Here is a 21,169-nt window from a genome sequence, read left to right as displayed (position 1 = left end):
AGATTAGTTTAGTAGAGCAAGAGAGTGTTAATTGAAACATGCACAATTTCAGGAGTTGAAAAGGTCATGTTGACCATCCATCACCTGTTTACACTTGTTCTATGTGATCCCACTTTCTCATCCGCCCCCTACACATCATAATCATAATCATACTTTATTAACCAAGTATGTTTTGCAACATATGAGGAATTTGATTTGCTACACAGTCATACCAATAAAAAGCAATAAGACACACAAAATACATTTTAACATAAACATCCACCACAGTGACTCTCCCACATTTCTCACTGTGATGGAAGGCAAATAAAAAGTTCAATCTCTTCCCTTCTTTGTTCTCCCCGGTCGGGGGCCTCGAGCCTTTCGTTGACAGAACTATCTTGGCTCTCGTAGCCGGTGGCCGGGCCCTCCACGTTGGGGTGATCAAGCTCCCGTATCGGGGGGATCTCAGCTTCCCACGCCAGGCGATAGGACCTTGGGTCGGGGCTAGTCGAACCTCTTGCGACTTTGGAGCTTCCCGACATCAGTCTCTGCCTGAGACTGCGAGCTCCTCGCTGGTGAAATCCGCAGGCCGCGGTTGGAGTGTAGATCCCAGGCAAGGGATCGCAGGCTCTGATGGAATTCCACGGCCCCGCGGTGGGGCTCAAAGTCAGTCTCGAGCAAGGCCGCCAGCTCCAATGTTAGGCCGCAGAGCAACCGGAGATACGATCCAGAAAACAATCGCATTTCCGGCAAGGATTGAAAAAGGTTTCCTCTGACCCCCTCCCCAAAACAAACCTGAGAACATAAAAACAAACTTTTTAAAACACAATAAAAATAACAAAAAAGACGAAAAGACAGACAGACCATTGGCGAGGCTGCCACCGCTGATATCATATCATATATATACAGCCGGAAACAGGCCTTTTCGGCCCTCCAAGTACGTGCCGCCCAGTGATCCCCGTACATTAACACTATCCTACACCCACTAGGGACAATTTTTACATTTACCCAGCCAATTAACCTACATACCTGTACGTCTTTGGCACCGCTCAATGGAAATTAGGGGCAGCTTTACAGAGGCCAATTAACCCACAAACTTTGGGATGTAGGAGGAAATGGGAGCACCTGGAGAAAACATTCACGGTCTCAGGAAGAGTTTGCAAACTACACAGACAGCACCTGAGGTCAGGATTGAACCCTGGTCTCTGACAATATGAGGTGCAGCCCTGGAGTATACATCTTTTTTCAATTTCACCTCACTTACCCCAAATTCTACCACAAAACTACATTAGGCTAATTATGTGGCTAATTAGCTGTGAACCTGCATGTCTTTGGGATGCAGAGCAAATCAGAGTACCGGGAAGAAACAAGGAGAAAGTGCAAATACCATAGACATCACCCAAGGTCAGGATTGAACCCATGTTGCTGGAGCTGTGAAATAGCAGTTCTATTCGATGGTCCATTGTGTGTTGAAGGTCTGCTTTTCCTTGACTGAAAGTTCAAGAATTAGTGAGGCAGAGAGAGGGGTTTGTTGTGGGTGATGTGCTGCTTCAGGCTAAGGGACCAATCATTTAAGATTGAGATGAGAAAGTTCTTTATGAAGGGTTGTATATTTTCTGAGTTCTTTATCATGGAAACCATTGGTGACTGAATTTGTTCAAAATTGTGAATAAGAATTTTGGGGAACAAATAGAAAACTAATCTCAGTAGCTTTCTGCAAGCTCTTAAGGTTGCATCAACATTGACTCCAATTATCATTTAGGCTTTGAACATAAATGGAGTTAATTAACCAAGCCCTGGTTTAAAAAGCTTACTTTGAGGAAGCTTCCACGCTAGACACAAGTTTAATAAGCATGCTTGGATAAGCAGGGGAGAGATATTAAAATAGGTTGAATGGTAAATAGTATTTTGTTAAAAGTTTCAAAATCCAAGAGGAGAAATGAGAAACGAGAATAAAAGCCTCCATGAAGCTATGCTCACAACTATATTGATTTGAGTTTTTAAGTGCAGATAATTATTTTGTGTAGTGTGCAGAATATTGATTGCAACCTTTAGTACTTCTGAATGAGTAAAATACATTAAAATTTCAGTTTACTACAGTATCTTTGCCGAAATGTGCTGAAGTACTGTTGATACATTGCTGAATGAGATTCAAGACAAAAGCAGACATGATTTAAAAAAGGCACAAAAGTGCTGGAGTAACTCAGTGGGTCAGGAAGCATGGAAGCTAATGGCATGTTGGCCTTCATAATGAGAGGATTTGAGTATAAGAGCAAAGAGGTCCTTTTGCAGGTGTACAGGACCCTGGTAAAACCATGCCTGGAGTATTGTGTGCAGTTTTGGTCTCCTAATTTGAGGAAGGATATTCTCGCTATTGAACGAGTGCAGCATAGGTTCACCAGGTTAATTCCTGGGATGGCGGGACTGTCTTATGATGAAAGACTGGAACGACTGGGCTTGTATGCACTGGAATTTAGACTGATTAGAGGGGATCTTAGAGAAACATATAAAATTATTAAGGGATTGAACACGCTAGATGCAGGAAACAAGTTCCTGATGTTGGAGTCCAGAACCAGGGGCCACAGTTTAAGAATAAGGGATAGGCCATTTTGAACTGAGACGAGGAAAAACTTTTTCACCCAGAGAGTTGTGAATTTGTGGAATTCTCTGCCTCAGAAGGCAGTGGAGGCTGATTCACTGGATGCATTCAAGAGAGAGTTAGATGGAGTGCTTAGGGCTAGCGGAATCAAGGGATATGGGGAGAAGGAAGGAACGGGGTACTGATTGTGGATGATCAGCCATGATCACATTGAATGGGTGGTGCTGGCTGGAAGGGCCAAATGGCCTTCTCCTGCACCAATTTTCTATGTATCTATGTAAAACAGAAGTCATCAGATAAGAGGGTTATGAACTACAGATTGCTAATAAACTTTTAGAATCCAAGATTATGAATTTCTTTGCGGGTGCTTTCACTTTTCTACTGTAACTTTACAGAAAATCAGATTTAAACTTGAAAATGTCGTCTCAGAAGAAGTTAAAATTCTCCTTTGAGAATATTCTTGATTTTTAACAATATTTGAACGTTGTGGTGCCACCTGGGGGTTAAGCTACTTACTGATCGAACATTCATCACCAGAACTGGAACGATCACGTGACGGGGAGATGAGAGTTGACAGTTGGAGATGAGAAGCTCAGCTCGAGCCCACGAGTGGTCAGACGTGTGGTGCTCCCCTCAACAGCCACACGCACCTAATTGTTCTCTTAATTAAGCGCGCGTGTGTTCAACCACTGTTTCATTAATAAAACCCGTTTGATTCACAACTCTTGGTTTACTACATTGGTGACCCTCGACCATCCAAAACGGCTTCTTTTGGATTTCGACGACAACCCGACCCAGCAGAACGCAGTCGCTCTCAAACTGCCCGTTTTCTGGACCGCACAGCACACGTGTGGTTCCAACAGACCGAGGCCCAGTTGAATATTCGGCGCATTACTGCCGATGCGACCAAGTATTTCTATGTGGTCGACGCGCTGGACCAAGATGCCTCGTACATTACCTTCGCCAACCGCCCGATGACGGCATGTGCGAGGGGCTCAAAGCATTCCTGTTGCGCACTTTTGGGCTCAGCCGTCGCGAACGGTGGGCTCCTTCACATGGATGGGCTCGGCGATCACAAGCCGTCAGTGCTGATGAGCGAGATGCTCTCCCTAATGGACGGACACCAGCCTTGCCTCCTATTCGAGCAAGCGTTTCTGGAGCAGAAGCCTGATGTTGCGGCAGAGGTATCGGCGAGGGGGACAGCCTCTGGCCATCGTGTGAACCGGTCTACAATGGTGAGAAGGTGGGTGACACCCCTGGGTGGTGGTAGTGGCCCATGAGATCAACGTGGATACGGTCAAAAAGACGGCGCGGCAAAGCGAAATCCTGCAGGAGCGACTTGATGTGACGCTGGACCTTAGATGTCTGGCAGGGAACGCACGCCCTGGCCCAGTTGGCAACCTGCTTCCGCAACCCATGCCACAAAGGTCTTCGGGAGTTTGTTGGCAGGGTAAACCTCTGCCATCGGTTCCTGCCGGCGGCTGCCAGGAATATGCGGTCATTGTTCAAGTTCCTGGCCAGCAAGCAGCGGGACCTCGAGGGGGCTGCTGAGGCCACGGCTGCTTTCAACAGCGTAAAGAAGGCGCTAGCACAGGCAACGACGCTAGTCCATCCACGGGCTGAGGCTCCGACTGTCCTGACTGTGGACGAATCTGACATTGTTGCAGATGGAGTACTCGAACAGCTGATCGATGGCCGCTGGCAACCACTCGCTTTTTTCAGCCGTCAACTGCGCCCTCCGGAACAGAAATACAGTGCTTTCGACCGTGAGCTCCTGGCTCTCTACTTGGCCGTCCGCCACCCGTTATTTCCTTGAGGGCAGACCTTTCACGGCCTTTACCGACCACAAGCCCCTCACATTTGCTTTCGTGAAGATCTACGATCCCTGGTCCGCACGGCAGCAGCGTCACTTGGCTTACATCTCCGAGTACACGACCTGTGTCCAGCACATTGCGGGTAGAAGCAACCAGGTCCAAAGCGTTGTCCCGCACTACCCTCAAGGCCGTCCTCACTTTAGGCCAGGGCATTGACTATTCGGCCCTAGCAGCTGCGCAGCAGGACGATGAGGAGGTGCATGTCTACTGCACGGCCATTTCCGGCCTGTCCTAGGAGGATGTACCGCTGGGACCCGCTGGCACCACGGTCCTTTGTAACGTCTCTACTGGCCAGCCTCGGCCCATCGTCCCCACGGCTTGGCGTCGCCAGATTTTCGATTCCATCCATGGTTTGGCCCATCCTTCCATCCGGGCAACGACTTCGCTGGTAGCGGCAAAGTTTATGTGGCGTGGGTTGCGGAAGCAGGTTGCCAACTGGGACAGGGCGTGCGTTCCCTGCCAGACATCTAAGGTCCAGCTTCACATCAAGGCGCTCCTGCAGGATTTCGCTTTACCGTCAAACCGTCGCTTTAACCGTATCCACGTTGATCTCGTGGGCCCGCTACCACCACCCAGGGGTGTCACCCACCTTCTCACCATTGTAGACCGGTTCACACGATGGCCAGAGGCTGTCCCCCTCGCCGATACCTCTGCCGCAACATGTGCCTGTGCCCTCGCTGCTCACTGGATCGCCCGTTTTGATGTGCCGGTGGACATCTCGTCAGACTGCGGCACACAGTTCACCTTTGCGTTGTGGTTCACCGTGGCCCAGCTGCTGGGCTCGCAGCTGCACCACACCACAGCTTACCATCCACGATCCAATGGGCTGGCGGAACGTTTCCATCGGCACCTGAAGTCCACCCTGAAGGCACGGCTCACGGGCCCGGACTGGTTAGATGAGTTGCCTTGAGTTTTTTTGGGGATCCGCACCGCCCCGAAAGAGGGTTTGGCTACGTCATCCGCTGAGGGTGTACGGCACCCTGCGTACGGTCCCAGGGGACTTCCTCCCACCAGCATGTGGACAGCAAAAGCCTCCTTCAGCTGTGCTGATGCGTTTCCGCGAGCAGGTGCGCCAGCTGGCCCCTGTACCGACAGCTCGTCATAGACATACTACTTCACACGTCCCACCTTCCCTCAAGGACTGTCAATACATTTTCCTTCGCAGGGACACTCATTGGACAACGCTACAATGGCCTTACGAAGGTCCTTTCCGGGTGCCGCAACATCGTACCGCAACGTTTGTGCTGGACATAGGGGGCAAACGGGAGATTGTTTCAGTGTCTCGCCTTAAGCCTGCTCATGTCGACATTGATCAGCCGCTGCGGATAGCACAGCCCCGTCGTAGGGGTCGGCCGCTTGGCCTCCTGCACCCACCCTTGCCTCTGTTGGTGCTGCCTCCGAGCACGGACCACGTGTACACGCGGTCTGGACACCTTACTCGGGCCCCTGCTCGTTTTCATTCCTCCGGTTCTGTGGGGGGGGGGGGGGGGGGGGGTCATGTGGTGCCACCTGGGGGTTAAGCCACTTACTGATCGATCCTTCGTCACCAGAACTGGAACGATCACGTGACAGGGAGATGACATAGAAACATAAAAACATAGAAAATAGGTGTAGGAGTAGGCCATTCGGCCCTTCGCGCCTGCACCGCCATTCAATATGATCGTGGCTGATCATCCAGCTCAGTAGCCTGTACCTGCCTTCTCTCCATACCCCCTGATCCCTTTAGCAAAAAGGGCCACATCTAACTCCCTCTTAAATATAGCCTATGAACTGGCCTCAACTACCTTCTGTGGCAGAGAATTCCACAGACTCACCACTCTCTGTGTGAAGAAATGTTTTCGCATCTTGGTCCTAAAAGACTTCCCCCTTACCCTTGAGCTGTGACCCCTGGTTCTGGACTCCCCCAACATCGGGAACAATCTTCCCGCATCTAGCCTCTCCAACCCCTTAAGAATTTTATATGTTTCTATAAGATCCCCCCTCAGTCTTCTAAATTCCAGCGAGTACAAGCCCAGTCTATCCAGTCTTTCCTCGTATGAAAGTCCCGCCATCCCAGGGATCAATCTGGTGAACCTTCTCTGTACTCCCTCTAAGGCAAGAACGTCTTTCCTCAGGTTAGGAGACCAAAACTGCACACAGTACTCCAGGTGCGGTCTCACCAAGGCCCTGTACAACTGCAGCAGAACCTCCCTGCTCCTAAACTCAAATCCTCTTGCTATGAATGCCAACATACCATTCGCTTTCTTCACTGCCTGCTGCACCTGCATGCTTGCTTTCAATGACTGGTGCACCATGACACCCAGGTCACGTTGCATCTCCCCTTCTCCCAATCGGCCACCATTCAGGTAATACTCTGCTTTCCTGTTCTTGCCGCCAAAGTGGATAACCTCACATTTATCCACATTATATTGCATCTGCCATGCATTTGCCCACTCGCCTAATCTATCCAAGTCACTGCAGCCTCCTAGCATCCTCCTCGCAGCTAACACTGCCCCCCAGCTTCGTGTCATCCGCAAACTTAGAGATGTTGCATTCAATTCCCTCGTCCAAATCATTAATATACACTGTAAATAACTGGGGTCCCAGCACTGAGCCTTGCGGTACCCCACTAGTCACTGCCTGCCATTCCGAAAAGGACCCGTTTATTCCTACTCTTTGCTTCCTGTCCGCCAACCAATTTTCTATCCACCTCAACACTGAACCCTCAATACCGTGTGCTTTAAGTTTGTACACCAATCTCCTATGTGGGACCTTGTCGAAGGCCTTCTGAAAGTCCAGATATAACACATCGACTGGTTCTCCCTTATCCACTCTACTAGTTACATCCTCGAAAAATTCTATAAGATTCGTCAGACATGATTTGCCTTTGGTAAATCCATGCTGACTTTGTCCGATGATTTCAACACTTTCCAAATGTGATGCTATCACATCTTTAATAACTGACTCTAGCATTTTCCCCACTACCGATGTTAGGCTAACTGGTCTATAATTCCCCGTTTTCTCTCTCCCTCCCTTTTTAAAAAGTGGGGTTACATTAGCTACCCTCCAGTCCTCAGGAACTACTCCAGAATCTAAAGAGTTTTGAAAAATTATCACTAATGCATCCACTATTTCTGAGGCTACTTCCTTAAGCACTGGGATGCAGCCTATCTGGCCCTGGGGATTTATCTGCCTTTAATCCATTTAATTTACCTAACACCACTTCCCGACTAACCTGGATTTCCCTCAGTTCCTCCATCTCATTAGACCCCCGGTCCCCCGCTATTTCCGGCAGACGGTTTATGTCTTCCTTAGTGAAGACAGAACCAAAGTATTTGTTCAATTGGTCTGCCATCGCCTTGTTCCCTATGATCAATTCACCTGTTTCCGACTGCAAGGGACCTACATTTGTCTTAACTAATCTTTTTCTCTTGACATATCTATAAAAGCTTTTGCAGTCAGTCTTTATGTTCCTTGCCAGTTCTCCCTCATAATCTATTTTCCCTTTCCTAATTAAGCCCTTTGTCCTCCTCTGCTGGACTCTGAATTTCTCCCAGTCCTCTGGTATGCATCTTTTTCTGGCTAATCTGTATGCTTCATCTTTTGTTTTAATACTATCCTTGATTTCCCTTGTTAGCCACGGATGCACTACCTTTCCTGGTTTGTTCTTTTGCCAAACTGGGATGAACACTTGTAGTTCATCCATGCGACCTTTAAATGCCTTCCATTGCATGTCCACCGTCAACCCTTTCAGCATCAATCGCCAGTCTATCTTGGACAATTCACGCCTCATACCCTCAAAGTTACCTTTCTTTAAGTTCAGAACACTTGTTTCTGTAACGACTTTGTCACTCTCCATCCTAATGAAGAACTCTACCATATTATGATCACTCTTGCCCAAGGGGCCTCGCACAACAAGACTGCTAACTAACCCTTCCTCATTACTCAATACCCAGTCTAGAATGGCCTGTTCTCTCGTTGGTTCCTCGACATGTTGGTTTAGAAAACCGTCTCTCAAACATTCCAAGAAATCCTTTTCCTCAGCACCCCTGCCAGTTTGGTTCAACCAATCTATATGTAGATTGAAGTCACCCATTATAACTGCTGCACCTTTAGTGCATGCATTTCTAATTTCCTGCTTGATGCCATCCCCAACCTCACTACTGCTGTTAGGTGGCCTGTACACAACTCCCACTAGCGTTTTCTGCCCCTTAATGTTTCGTAGCTCTACCCATATCGATTCCACTTCCTCCAAGCTAATGCCCTTCCTTTCCACTGCTTTAATCTCTCTAACCAGTAACGCTACCCCACCTCCTTTTCCTTTCTGTCTATCCCGCCTGAATATAGAATATCCCTGGATGTTGAACTCCCAGCCTTGGTCACCCTGGAGCCATGTCTCCGTAATCCCAACTATATCATAATCATTAATAACTATCTCCACATTTAATTCATCCACCTTATTACGTATACTCCTTGCATTGAGACACAAAGCCTTCAGGCTTGTTTTTACAACTCTCTTACCCCTTATACAATTATGTTGAAAAGTGGCCCATTTTGATTTTTGCCCTGGATTTGTCTGCCTGCCACTTTTACCTTTCACCTTGCTACCTGTTGCTTCTACCCTCATTTTACACCCCTCTGTCTCTCTGCTCCTGCTCCCATCTCCCTGCCACATTAGTTTAAATCCTCCCCGACAGCACAGTTGACAGTTGGAGATGAGAGTTGACAGTTGGAGATAAAAAGCTCAGCTCTAGCCCACGAGTGCTCCTCTCAACAGCAACAAGCACCTAACTGTTCTCCTATCTAAGCGCGCATGTGTTTAACCGCTGTTTCATTAATAAAACCCGTTTGATTCACAAGGCTTGATTTACTACAACGTAATCATTCTGTGCAAGTAATCAGATGGGGATGATTGATTGATTAAATAAATTATAGTGGTGATTTATTTACATCATAGTAATTTAGTACTAAATAAATGCCGACTCTAAATTTATTGATGAATTTATTGATTTATTGACAAGGTTTTGGACTGGCCTAGCCAAGAGAACAACATTCAATAGCCAATCACTTGAAAAAATGACGTCTGTATCATTAAATAGTATTTCCAGTGTCTATATGATGTTGCCTTGTTGATAATTGCCTTGCTTTCATTGCAAGGATATTAACATTCTGAAATCACTGTGGTCATGCCTGACAATGCCGCTTGTTAGCTGAAGGATAAATATTAACAACAATACAAGAGGATCTTTCCTGCTTTTGTTTGAAGGGATGGTGTGTGTGCTTTTCTTGATCTATTACCCAAGGACAGAATATGGCTCTGTCTCTTGTCTCATCTGGTGACAGTGGTATCAGCATTTATTTTTATGCTTGAGTCTGACTTGAACTGCATTATTTTAACTCCGGGTCAAGGTGCTACCAGCAAATCTAGAGGTCACGTTTTTATCGAAACACAAAACTGCAGATACAGCAAATCTGCGAATACCACAGGGTTAGATGGGATTTATGGAGAGAAATTATGTTAATTGTTTAGGATATTGGCTTTTTATCAGAGATGGGGAATCCTTTTACCCAGAGTAGGGGAATCAAGGACCATAGGTTCAAAGTGAAGGGGAAAAGATTTAATAGGAATCTGAGGGGTAATATTTTCACACAGAGGGTGGTGGGTGTATGGAACAAGCTGCAATAGGAGGTAGTTGAGGCTGGGACTATCCCATTGTTTAAGAATCAGGTGGACAGGTACATGGATAGGACAGGTTAAGAGGGTTATGGACCAAGCGCAGGCAAGTGGGACGAGGGTGGCTGGGACATTGTTGACCGGTGTGGGCGAGTTGGGCCAAAGGGCCTGTTTCCACACAGTATTGATCTACGACTCTATCAGAATGAATCTTATTCAATTCTTGTTCTGATGAATGTTTCTTGCATTTTATAATTTTAAGGTGCTTTTATTGTTTGGCTTATGCAACCCTAGTTTTTATGACACAAGGACTGTAGATGCTGGTTTACAAAAAAGACAAAGTGCTGGAGTAACTCAGCAGGTCAGGCAGCATCTCTGGAGAATATGGATAAGCGATGTTTTGGGACAGGACCCTTAGATTGAAGAAGGATCCAAACCTGAAACATCACCTATCCATGTTATGAGTTAGATTTAGCTCTTCGGGCTAACAATCAAGGGATATGGGGAGAAAGCAGGAACGGGGTACTGATTTTGGATGATCAGCCATGATCATATTGAATGGCGGAGCTGACTTAAAGGGCCAAATGGCCTACTCCTGCACCTATTTTCTATGTCATCCAGAGATTCTGCCTGACCTGCTGAGTTACCCCAACACTTTGTGTCTTCCTCTGCAGTCTTTTTGTTTGGTAAGTGCTAAATGTTAACCTTTCATGCAAATAAAGAGCTTTTCCCTTTCTAAACCAATTTGAATGTGTATTTTCATATCCTTTCTTTGCAAAGAAAGTATATGTAAAAAACACAGACTGCTCTGACGGCCCATTTATAGCCCATTTAAAGAAATCCATAGAAAAGTGCAGCGTAGCAACTGCCCTTCAGCCCACAATGTTTGTGCTGAACATGGTCCCAAGATTATCTAATCTCATCTGCGCATCATACATATCCCTTCTCTGCATATCCATGTGCATATTTAAAAGCCTCTGAATGATTGTGTTCTTCAAGTTGTCCATATCTAGCATGGAAAATGAAATTCGGAAGACTGCAGCTGCTGCTTTTCTGAAACCAAATGTTGGGGCTACCCAGTCAGGGCGGTAGAGAGACGAACCATGTTAACATTTCAGGCAAAGATAGACAGGAGTAAGTCTGCGGGTCAGGCAGTAGCTTTGGAGAAAAAGGATGGGTGAACGAAACGTCATTTTCTCCAGAGATGCTGCCTGACCTGCTGAGCTAGTCCAGCACTGTGTGTCTATCTTTGGTATAAACCAGCATCTGTAGTTCTTTGTTTCAACATTTCAGGTGGTCCTTTTGTAATGTAACTCTTTTTTTCTAACTTTTCCTAGGTGTGGTGGTAGGTTTATTGACCTGAAACCATAATTTCATTTTTGTTTTGGCTGAATTCCCATTTGTGAATATTGTTGTTTCTGAATGTCAGTGACATTGTGAAGTGAGATCAGATCAGAGGAAGAATATTTTGTGGTAGTTGAGTTGAACAGTACCGGCAGAAGGCAAGAAGAGTAAGGTGACATGCCTCAATGATCACCGACCAGTGACTTCAACGTCTGTGGTGATTAAGTGCTTTGAAATGTTAGTTATGGCACTTCTGAACTCGTACATTAGCAAAAACCTGAAACTGCTACAGTTTGTCTTCCACCACAATGGATCAACGGGTGTTGCAATCTTCCCAGCTCTCCACTTTGCACTGCACCACTTGGACAATAAGAACACATACACCAGTTCACTCACTACAGATCAGCGTTCAACACCTCCAAACTTGTTACTAAGCCCAGTGAATTAGGAATAGATGCAAAATGCTGGAGTAACTCAGCGGGTCAGGCAGTATCTATTACACTTGGCCAAACTCTCCTATCCCTTTGTGAGCTTTCTGTCCCATTAATTCCGGGGTCTTTCTTAACTTTTCCTATACTCTCTTTCCCTTTAACGCTGTCCTTGTCCATCCCATTTGACACCCCCCCCCCCCCCCCCACTATTTAGTTTAAAACCACCCATATAGCAGTGACAAACCTCCCTGCCAGAATGCTGGTCCCCCGGCAGTTGAGGTGCCACCCGTCCCTTTTGTACAATTCACTCTTACTGATGGTTTCTATATAATCAGTGGAATCCAACTTCAGCTTCCAAGGTAAACTATTGTTACATTTCTATTAATATTTGTCTTGCGTTTAATTTTTATTTTTGGTTTAATCCTAAAGAAATTATGTTTTCTCACTCGGCAAATATACCTGTTCAGATTTGGTTTTGTTTCACCTTGCTGCAACCTTCCTTGTCTGAATCTAGTGGTATGGAATCATGGAAATGAAATTAATTGCATTGTTGCTTTTTCATCACCATAAAATAAAATTTCTTCTTGCAAAAATGGGAGAACATATATTTCAAAGATCTGTGGTTCTGTAAGCAAGAAATCGCAAAGTCGAAAGCTCTTGTTATGTCTGAGCTCTGAACATTCAATCCATATTTCACAATGCAAGACCACACCTCATCTTTTTCTAAAATTTATGCAGGAATTAGTTTTGCTTCTGTGCATTTTTCCATAAGATTAGTTAAATAGACCAGAGTTCAATTTTTTGGAATTTTAATTATCTTTGTCCCTGCTGAGTTAAATTATTATATATATCTAAAGCAACTTGCCTTGTCACATCTTTAGAATGTTTGTGTCATTTATCTTGGATAAATGCAGCCAATTTCGACACGTCTATAAAGCTAATTTTGTAGTGTTTGAAGTTGAATGGTGGCTCAGTAACTGTTCGACTTTATAATTTCTTGAATATCAACATGGAATCTATTATATTTAAATGACCACATGGATGTTGTCTTGATTTAGCATTCTGATAGCACCTTTGCCATTGTGGGGATAAAATTTGTACTTGTGGTGTCTCTTTCATAATATCTTAATCACAGCCAGAACAGTGAAGGAAAACAGAGCACACAGCAGTGAGATAAATAGTGAAGGTAATTTGTTTCACGCATTCAGGGACAGTGTTACACACCGGAAAGATTACCATCTTTATCGTAGATTTCTAGAACTTGTGTAGTCAGGTATGTATTTTACCATGAGACAATACTGTTGAATTTTTAATATCTACTTGACTCAGCAGACGAGGCACCTTGATAGATGATTTTAAAAGTGGTACCTCTAACAGTGCAGCTGCTTCTGTGTGAGTTATGCCTGTGTGCTACATGGTACCTGTTTATCTGTTGTACTTGAGCCCACAACATTTGACTTGAGACCAGAACAAAGGCTGTCACACCTGGATAGATGGAGATTCCGTAATATAATATGAGATGCGTTATGTGTTTGTAACATCTCATGTGTTGGAAGTAAGGGGAAGCGGTTATGCTTGGGCAGAGATACACAGATGAAGGTGAAATTCCAGGGTCTTGAATGTACAGGGGCAATGAATATACATATTCAACAATATCATGGCTATGTTATATGCTTCATGGTAGAGTCTAAAAGCAGCCAATCCCTCTCCAAAATGCTGGAGGCATTACCATAAATTTGTGATTAGCTAACGCACCATAATTAGCAGGTAAATTCTTGGCCCTCGCTATTTTATGTGTGGCTTAGAGAAATGCTACGTGAGATTGGGTATCACTGCACAAGCCAACAAAGAGGTCTGCATATCTAGCTTCATACAGTCAGGAACTATCTTTTTCAATACATAGAACCCTTGTCCCCACGCATAGCACCTCCATGCATATTTTGTTTTATATTGAGAGATGGTAAGGCATTGTAATATCTGAAGGTGCCCATGCCAGCAACACATCTAGAGTAGGTCAGGTCCAGCAGTATCCAGAGTCTAAGCTCCCACGATACTGCCTCATCATATGATTCTGTTGCAGGTGAAGCATTGGTTGGATGTTGGGTGAGGTCTGTGATGGGTTGAGAGGATGGCTCCTGACCCATGTGCCTGATGTGTCCGTTCATGTTTTCCAGGTTTAGTGAGGGATGACGTCATCTTTTTGTGAAGTGGCCTTTGGAGGATCCTGCAATTGAGATGACGTCTTCCTGGCTGCGTTATGATTCTTGGATGGTAATGGTATCCAGTCCCTCCTGTATCTCTGTTGCTGCTTCCTCAGACAAGATATTGCCACCTTTTTCTGAGTTATCAGCGATGCATTGGGTTATTGATGCTCTTTTTGGATTGCCAGCACATGAGGAAGATGTTGCACCAATATTTGTTACCCACATTCTGTGAATGTAGATAAAAGTAGAGAAACGATTATGTTTTTACTTCTGTTATGGATATCTATTTATTGGAGCTTATGTTGTATTTGCTCTCTCTACCATGGATTATATAATCCTTAAATTAAAGTGACGATGGAAAATCTAAGAGATTTGTGAGTTTTTTTTCTCATTACTCAGGGTTAGATATTACAGGCACTTTTTTTTGAGACATTTAATAATATCCTGTAAATATTGAGCCCCCCCATCCGATAAAAGTCATAATTATTAATAGGCTCATAAGCATTGATACAACTGATTGTATGTTTGTATGTATATATATATATATATATGCACATACAAATATGCACGCGTGGGCACACACACATTTATGTGTGTATATACAATATATATGTGTGTGTGTAAAAAAAATATATAAGGTTATCGTACCAATTCCATGTAAAATATACCTCCTTACTGAGAACTGCAGATGGCAAAGCCTTCACATTTGTTGGTTTTTGGTCATGTATTGGTAATAGCTAGTGTGACATTGTTGTGTACATCCAGTTTGATGTGAGGTTTTATTCTGTCACACATGGACACAGCATGCAGTTTCTAATGTGGTTTGAAAGCATAGAATGATTCTGATGGCTACATGCACCATTAATTCAGAGATGCCGATATGTTCTTCAACAAACCAGCAACTTTTTGGCATTTATGCTCTTAAAAGTAGTGCTCACAGAGTTAATTTTACTGAGTTGGAAGTTCACGTTTTGAACTTTTTTTTTTTTTTGCAAGGCCAAGATCTAGTGACCATGTCTTTCTGTGTGAAAATATTGACTTTGGAAATCTTTTTTTGAGCAAGTGAAGTGTTTTCATGAGGCTGATAAGCTCTGTGAAAAGACAATAGTGCCTTGTTTTGAGAACAAAGGAACCCATGGGCTCCTTGCCCGAGATTAGTGATTCAGAACTTGAGTATCAAGTAAAAGCATTCATTACCATGGGATGTTAATGTTGGCTGCATTTACTGTTGATCTCTTGCCATTGAAAAGATTAAAATGTTTGCCAGATAAGTAGTTTTAATTAGAAACTCTTACTTGATCTGGCAAGGCAATATTACAGTTCCCTCCATAATGTTTGGGACAAAGACCCATCATTTTGGTTTCACCATGTAGAAATTACAGCAATGTTTATACATAGTCCCCCCATTTCAGGGCACCATAATGTTTGGGACACAGCAATGTCATGTAAATGAAAGTAGTCATGTTTAGTATTTTGTTGCATATCCTTTGCATGCAATGACTGCTTGAAGTCTGTGATTCATGGACATCACCAGTTGCTGGATGTCTTCTCTGGTGATGCTCTTCCAGGCCTGTATTGCAGCCATCTTTAGCTTATGCTTGTTTCGGGGGCTAGTCCCCTTCAGTTTTCTCTACAGCATATAAAAGGCATGCTCAATTGGGTTCAGATTGGGTGATTAACTTGGCCACTCAAGAATTTACCGTTTTGTAGCTTTGAAAAACTCCTTCGTTGCTTGAGCAGTATGTTTGGGATCATTGTTTTGCTGTACAATGAACTGCCGGCCAATGAGTTTTGAGGCATTTGTTTGAACTTGAGTAGATAGGATGTGTCTATACACTTCAGAATTCATTATGCTACTACCATCAGAAGTTGAATCATCAATGAAGATAAGTGAGCCATAGATGCCCAGGCCATAACACCCCCACCACCGTGTTTCACAGATGAGGTGGTGTGCTTTGGATCTTGGGCAGTTCCTTCTCTCCTCCATACTTTGCTCTTGCCATCACTCTGATATGTTCATCTATCCACAAGACCTTTTTCCAGAACTGTGGTTGCTCTTTTAAGTACTTCTGGGCAAACTATAACCTGGCCATCCTATTTTTGCAGCTAACCAGTGGTTTGCATCTTTCAGTGTAGCCTCTGCATTTCTGTTCATGAAGTCTTCTGCGGACAGTGGTCATTGAGAAATCCACACCTGACTCCTGAAGAGTGTTTCTGATCTGTCAGACAGGTGTTTAGGGATTTTTCTTTATTATAGAGAGAATTCTGTCATCCGCTGTGTAGGTCTTCCTTGGCCTGCCAGTCCCTTTGCAATTAGTAAACTCACCAGTGCTCTCTTCTTAATGATGTTCCAAACAGTTGATTTTGGTAAGGCTAAGGTTTGGCTGATGTCTCTTAACAGTTTTATTCTTGTTTCTCAGTCTCATAATGGCTTCTTTGACTTTCATTGGCACAACTTTGGTCCTCTTGTTGATAAACAGCAATAAAAGTTTCCAAAGATGATGGAAAGACTGGAGGAAAGACTAGGTGCTGAGAGCTCTCTTATACGTGCATTAAGGAGGCATTTAAACACACCTGAGCAATTACAAACACCTGTGAAGCCATGTGTCCCAACCGTAATGGTGCCCTGAAATGGGGGGGGCGATGTATAATTTCTACATGGTGAAAGCAAAATGTATAAAAATGGCCTTTAATAAAATCTGACAATGTGCACTTTAACCACATGTGATTTTTTTCTATTACAAGTCTCAAATTGTGGAGTACAGAGGCAAATAAATAAATGATGGCCTCTTTGTCCCAAAGATTATGGAGGGCACTCTATGTATTGGGAAGAACTGTGATTATCTCAGAGTTCAACAAAATGGATCTGCAGTTTGCAGCGTAGGAGCCACTAAACCTCTGATTCCAGTAAGAGTCCAGTTATTTTCAGCTTCGCAAATTTGAGCAAAAAGCCATTTGTTATATGATCAACTTTTTATATAATTTACAATGGTACCGACTGTCAAGCATGGCAGAGAGATGTTCGTAGAGTTTTTAACATTGCTTATTACACAGTAAGAAATCACATTTCATGTGATTTTTGAAGCATTTATTTCTGCCTATCATTGACCTGGGTTGTCAGAACAGCATGAAACAAGGTTCTCACCTGGCAGGTTATATGGAGCAATATTAAATGCAACTTCAAAGGTCACCTCTACCTCCAGAAGTGGTTGCAAGGTTTGCAGACATATAGATATCTTTCTTTAATTCTGTTCCTTGCTTAAGTGTATTACATTGTGTGTGAAACATCACCTCATCTTTTTAGTTTAGTTTAGAGATACAGCGTGGAAACAGGCCTTTTGGCCCACTGAGTCCGTGCCGACCAGCGATCCCCACACACTTGCACTATCCAACCCACATTAGGGACAATTTACAATTATGCCATGCCAATTAGCCTACAAACTTATCTTTGGAGTGCGGGAGGAAACCGGTGATCCTGGAGAAAACCCAAGCAGGTCACGGAGAGAACGTACAAGCTCCAAGTACGGCCTCGCCAACAACGTGCAACAGTAGCATTACGCACCAACTTGTATACTGACTGATGAAGACCAGCATGCCAAAAGCAGTCTTCACCACATATCTTCCAGCAACATCACTTTCGGGGAACTGTGAACCTTTATTCCTAGATGCCTCTGTTCTATAACAATCTATTCCTTGGAGCGCCAGAGGATGAGGGGTAATCTTATAGACGTGTATAAAATTATGAGAGGAATAGATCGGGTAGATGCACAGAGTCACCAGGAGAGGTTGCACTCCTTGCCCAGAGTAGGGTCTTGCCCAGGGTGTCATGGGTTATGGAGAAAAGGCAGGAGAATCGGGTTATAGACATGGAGTTATAGACAATAGGTGCAGGAAAAGGCCATTCGGCCCTTCGAGCCAGCACCGCCATTCAACGTGATCATGGCTGATCATTCTCAATCAGTACCCTGTTCCTGCCTTCTCCCCATACCCCCTGACTCCGCTATCCTTAAGAGCTCTATCTAGCTCTCTCTTGAATGTATTCAGAGAATTGGCCTCCACTGCCTTCTGAGGCAGAGAATTCCACAGATTCACAACTCTGACTAAAATTGGCCGAATTCTACTATCACTTATGATCTTATGGGTAGGCGAATGAGGACATAGGTTTAAGGTGAAGGGGAAAAGATTGAATAGGAATCTGAGGGAGTAACCTTTTCACACACAGGGCGGAACAAGCTGGAACAAGCTGCCAGAGGAGGCTATCCCAACTTTTAAGAAACAGTTAGACAGGTACTGTAAATGGATAGGACAGGATTGGAGGGATATGGACCAATGTTGGCAGGTGGGACTAGTATAAGAAAATAACTGCAGATGCTGGTACAAATCGAAAGTATTTATTCACATAATGCTGGAGTAACTCAGCAGGTCAGGCAGCATCTCAGGAGAGAAGGAATGGGTGACGTTTCGGGTCGAGACCCTTCTTCAGACTGATGTCATCGGGGCGGGCAGTTTGCAACCCAGTGGTATGAACATCGACTTCTCCAACTTTAGATAGTTCCTCTGTCCCTCTCTTCTCCTCCCCCTTCCCAGATCTCCCTCTATCTTCCTGTCTCCACCTATATCCTTCCTTTGTCCCGTCCCCCTGACATCAGTCTGAAGAAGGGTCTCGACCCGAAACGTCACCCATTCCTTCTCTCCTGAAATGCTGCCTGACCTGCTGAGTTACTCCAGCATTTTGTGAATAAATACCTTCGGTGGGACTAGTATAGCAGGGACATGTTGGCTGGTGTAGGCAAGTTGGGCCGAAGGGCCTGTTTCCACACTGTATCATTCTATGACTCCCCAAAGCTCTGCCATTCACTGTTATAGTCCTGGTTTGACTTCGCAAAATGCAAGACCTCACACCTACATGCATTAAGTTCCATTTGTCATTCCTCGGCCTACTTGAACAGCTGATCAAAATGCCACAGTAATTCTTGATAACCATCTTCATTGTTCATCACACAACCTATTTTAATGCCATCAATAAGCTTACTGCTCACTCTTTGTCCATTCTCATCCAAATCATTGAGATAGATCACAAACAGTAGTAGGTTGAAATAGATGACAAACAGCATCGAGCCGCTGCCTCTCAAAACCTCATTACTTGTCCCCAAACACAGCACTATCTCAACAAACAGCCTCTCCCTAAACAGCCGCTCTGCTGGTTCCTGCCTTCCTTTTATACAACACTTGGAACATATACTCCAGTACCCTGATGCCTGTTTTTAAAATCTCTTCAGCTGGTCCTCTACCTAGCTGCTCACAGAGCTCACGTAAACTGACAAAGAGAGTCCAGGTCATAACAGGCTGGTGCGCTTTGACCAAAAGAGCCTGTATTAATGATGAAAACCGCTGGTGGGATCGAGCCCCAAGAGCCAGAGGATGCAGGAATGCCTCAGCATCTGGGACCTGCCACAGTGTGGTTCCCCCACCCTCCCTGAGTGTGTGTCCAGGGCTGATCTTGGCCAGCTTCACTCTGGGGTCACCAACGAAGACTGCTTAACTGGCATCATCAATCTCTATGGCCAACCGATGCTATGGATAATTTTTAAAAAGCAAAGGACGATTATGTCATTCAACTTCAACGTTATTGCTAGGGTTTAGGAGGCTGTCCACCATTTTGTAATTTTGATGTGTATTTTCAGTCCGCCACTTAACTTGAATTTAAGGCCATACCGTTCAGAACGGAGAAGGCACAAAATATGGCTGGATAACAATAGTTATATTTCTATATTATGGGCACAGTTTCAACCCACTGCCAAAACAGGGTTCCACTGCGTGCCAAGTGGAACCCTCCACTTTGCACTGCATTGGTATATTTATCTACAAAAATATGAATAACATTACACTGATGGTTATATCATGTAATTACTGCTTGCGGTATTTTTATGTCCAAATGAATGGGATAATTAACACTTATTGTACATTTTTTTCACTTTTTACTTCATAATCATCATACTGGATTTTGCAAATGGGATTTAAAGTAGAATTTGGATGTTTTTTCCATTATTTTTACTCTCACGGGCCCTGGTAAATATGGTATCATAAGTAAGACTGTACTGCTGCCATTGGTGAAGCTGGCAGATCTTGCAGAGCACCTCTCAGCATAGAGTTGCAGATGCCTGCACTCGCTAGAGTTTAGAAGAATGTGGAGGGACCTCATTGAAACATACAGAATAGCGAAAAGGCTTAGATAGAGTGGATGTGGAGAGGATGTTTCTACTGGTGGGAGAGTGGGACTAGAGGTCATAGCCTCAGAATGAAATGACGTTCTTTTAGGAAGGAGATGGGGAGAAACCTCTTTAGTCAGAGAGTGGTGAATCTGTGGATTTCTTTGCCACAGAAGGCTGTGGAGGCCGTCAGTTGATATTTTTAAGGCAGAGATAGATAAATTCTTGATTAATAGTTGTCAGAGGTTATGGGATGGCAGGAGAATGGGGTTAGCAGGGAGAGATAGATCAGCCATGATTGAATGGCAGAGTAGATGATGGGCTGAATGGCCTAATTCTATTCCTATCACTTATGAACGTATGCAGAATATGTTTGTGTGCTGGCACTTTTCTGATCAGAAACTCAGAGCTCAACCATCATTGGGGAATTGCCTGGCCAAAGATGAAGGAATTCAACATTTTGCAGGCTTCTGTGCTATGGCAGTCAATCCCTGACATTAATACAATGCTGTTTTCAGTAATGGTTTCAGTAATGTTTAAAAGGATATTGGCCAAATGCAAGTAGGTGGGGTGAGTGAAGATGGGGCATCTTGGTTGACTTGGGCTAGTTGGGCCGAAGGGCCTGTTTCCATGCTGTATGACTGGAGGTTGCAATAATTGTTTATTTCTGATCATAATTTGGTAAAATGTGCATCGCTGTTGCATTATCTTTTTCCAGACTAAAGTGCTTTCTTTGCCAGGTGATACATTATTGGAATGAAGAAGGGTCTCGACCTAAAACGTCACCTATTCCTTTTCTCCAGAGATACTGTCGGACCTGCTGAGTTACTCCAGCTTTTTGTGTCTACCTTCAGTTTAAACCAGCATCTGCTTCCT

At 44.3% G+C, this 21,169-nt stretch overlaps 1 protein-coding gene across 2 annotated transcripts in view; it reads left to right on the top strand.

Annotated features, from left to right (window-relative positions):
* Positions 1-21,169, top strand: part of slc36a4 (solute carrier family 36 member 4) — a 236,323-nt gene that overhangs the window by 62,845 nt on the left and 152,309 nt on the right. The window contains exon 10 of one of the 2 annotated variants that reach the window (XM_078402706.1): positions 14,055-14,436. The exons of the other annotated variant lie outside the window; for it this stretch is intronic. Within the exon in view, the coding sequence (XP_078258832.1) occupies positions 14,055-14,070 (16 nt within the window). The 3' untranslated portion in view covers positions 14,071-14,436. Of the gene's footprint in view, positions 1-14,054; positions 14,437-21,169 lie in introns of those variants that run through there. 2 annotated transcript variants of the gene reach the window in all.

Source organism: Rhinoraja longicauda, chromosome 7 (assembly GCF_053455715.1).
Source record: "Rhinoraja longicauda isolate Sanriku21f chromosome 7, sRhiLon1.1, whole genome shotgun sequence".
NCBI classification, from domain to species: Eukaryota; Metazoa; Chordata; class Chondrichthyes; order Rajiformes; family Arhynchobatidae; genus Rhinoraja; species Rhinoraja longicauda.
The sequence above is the reverse complement of the archived record's forward strand: the minus strand, read 5'-3'. Positions and strand labels throughout refer to the sequence as shown.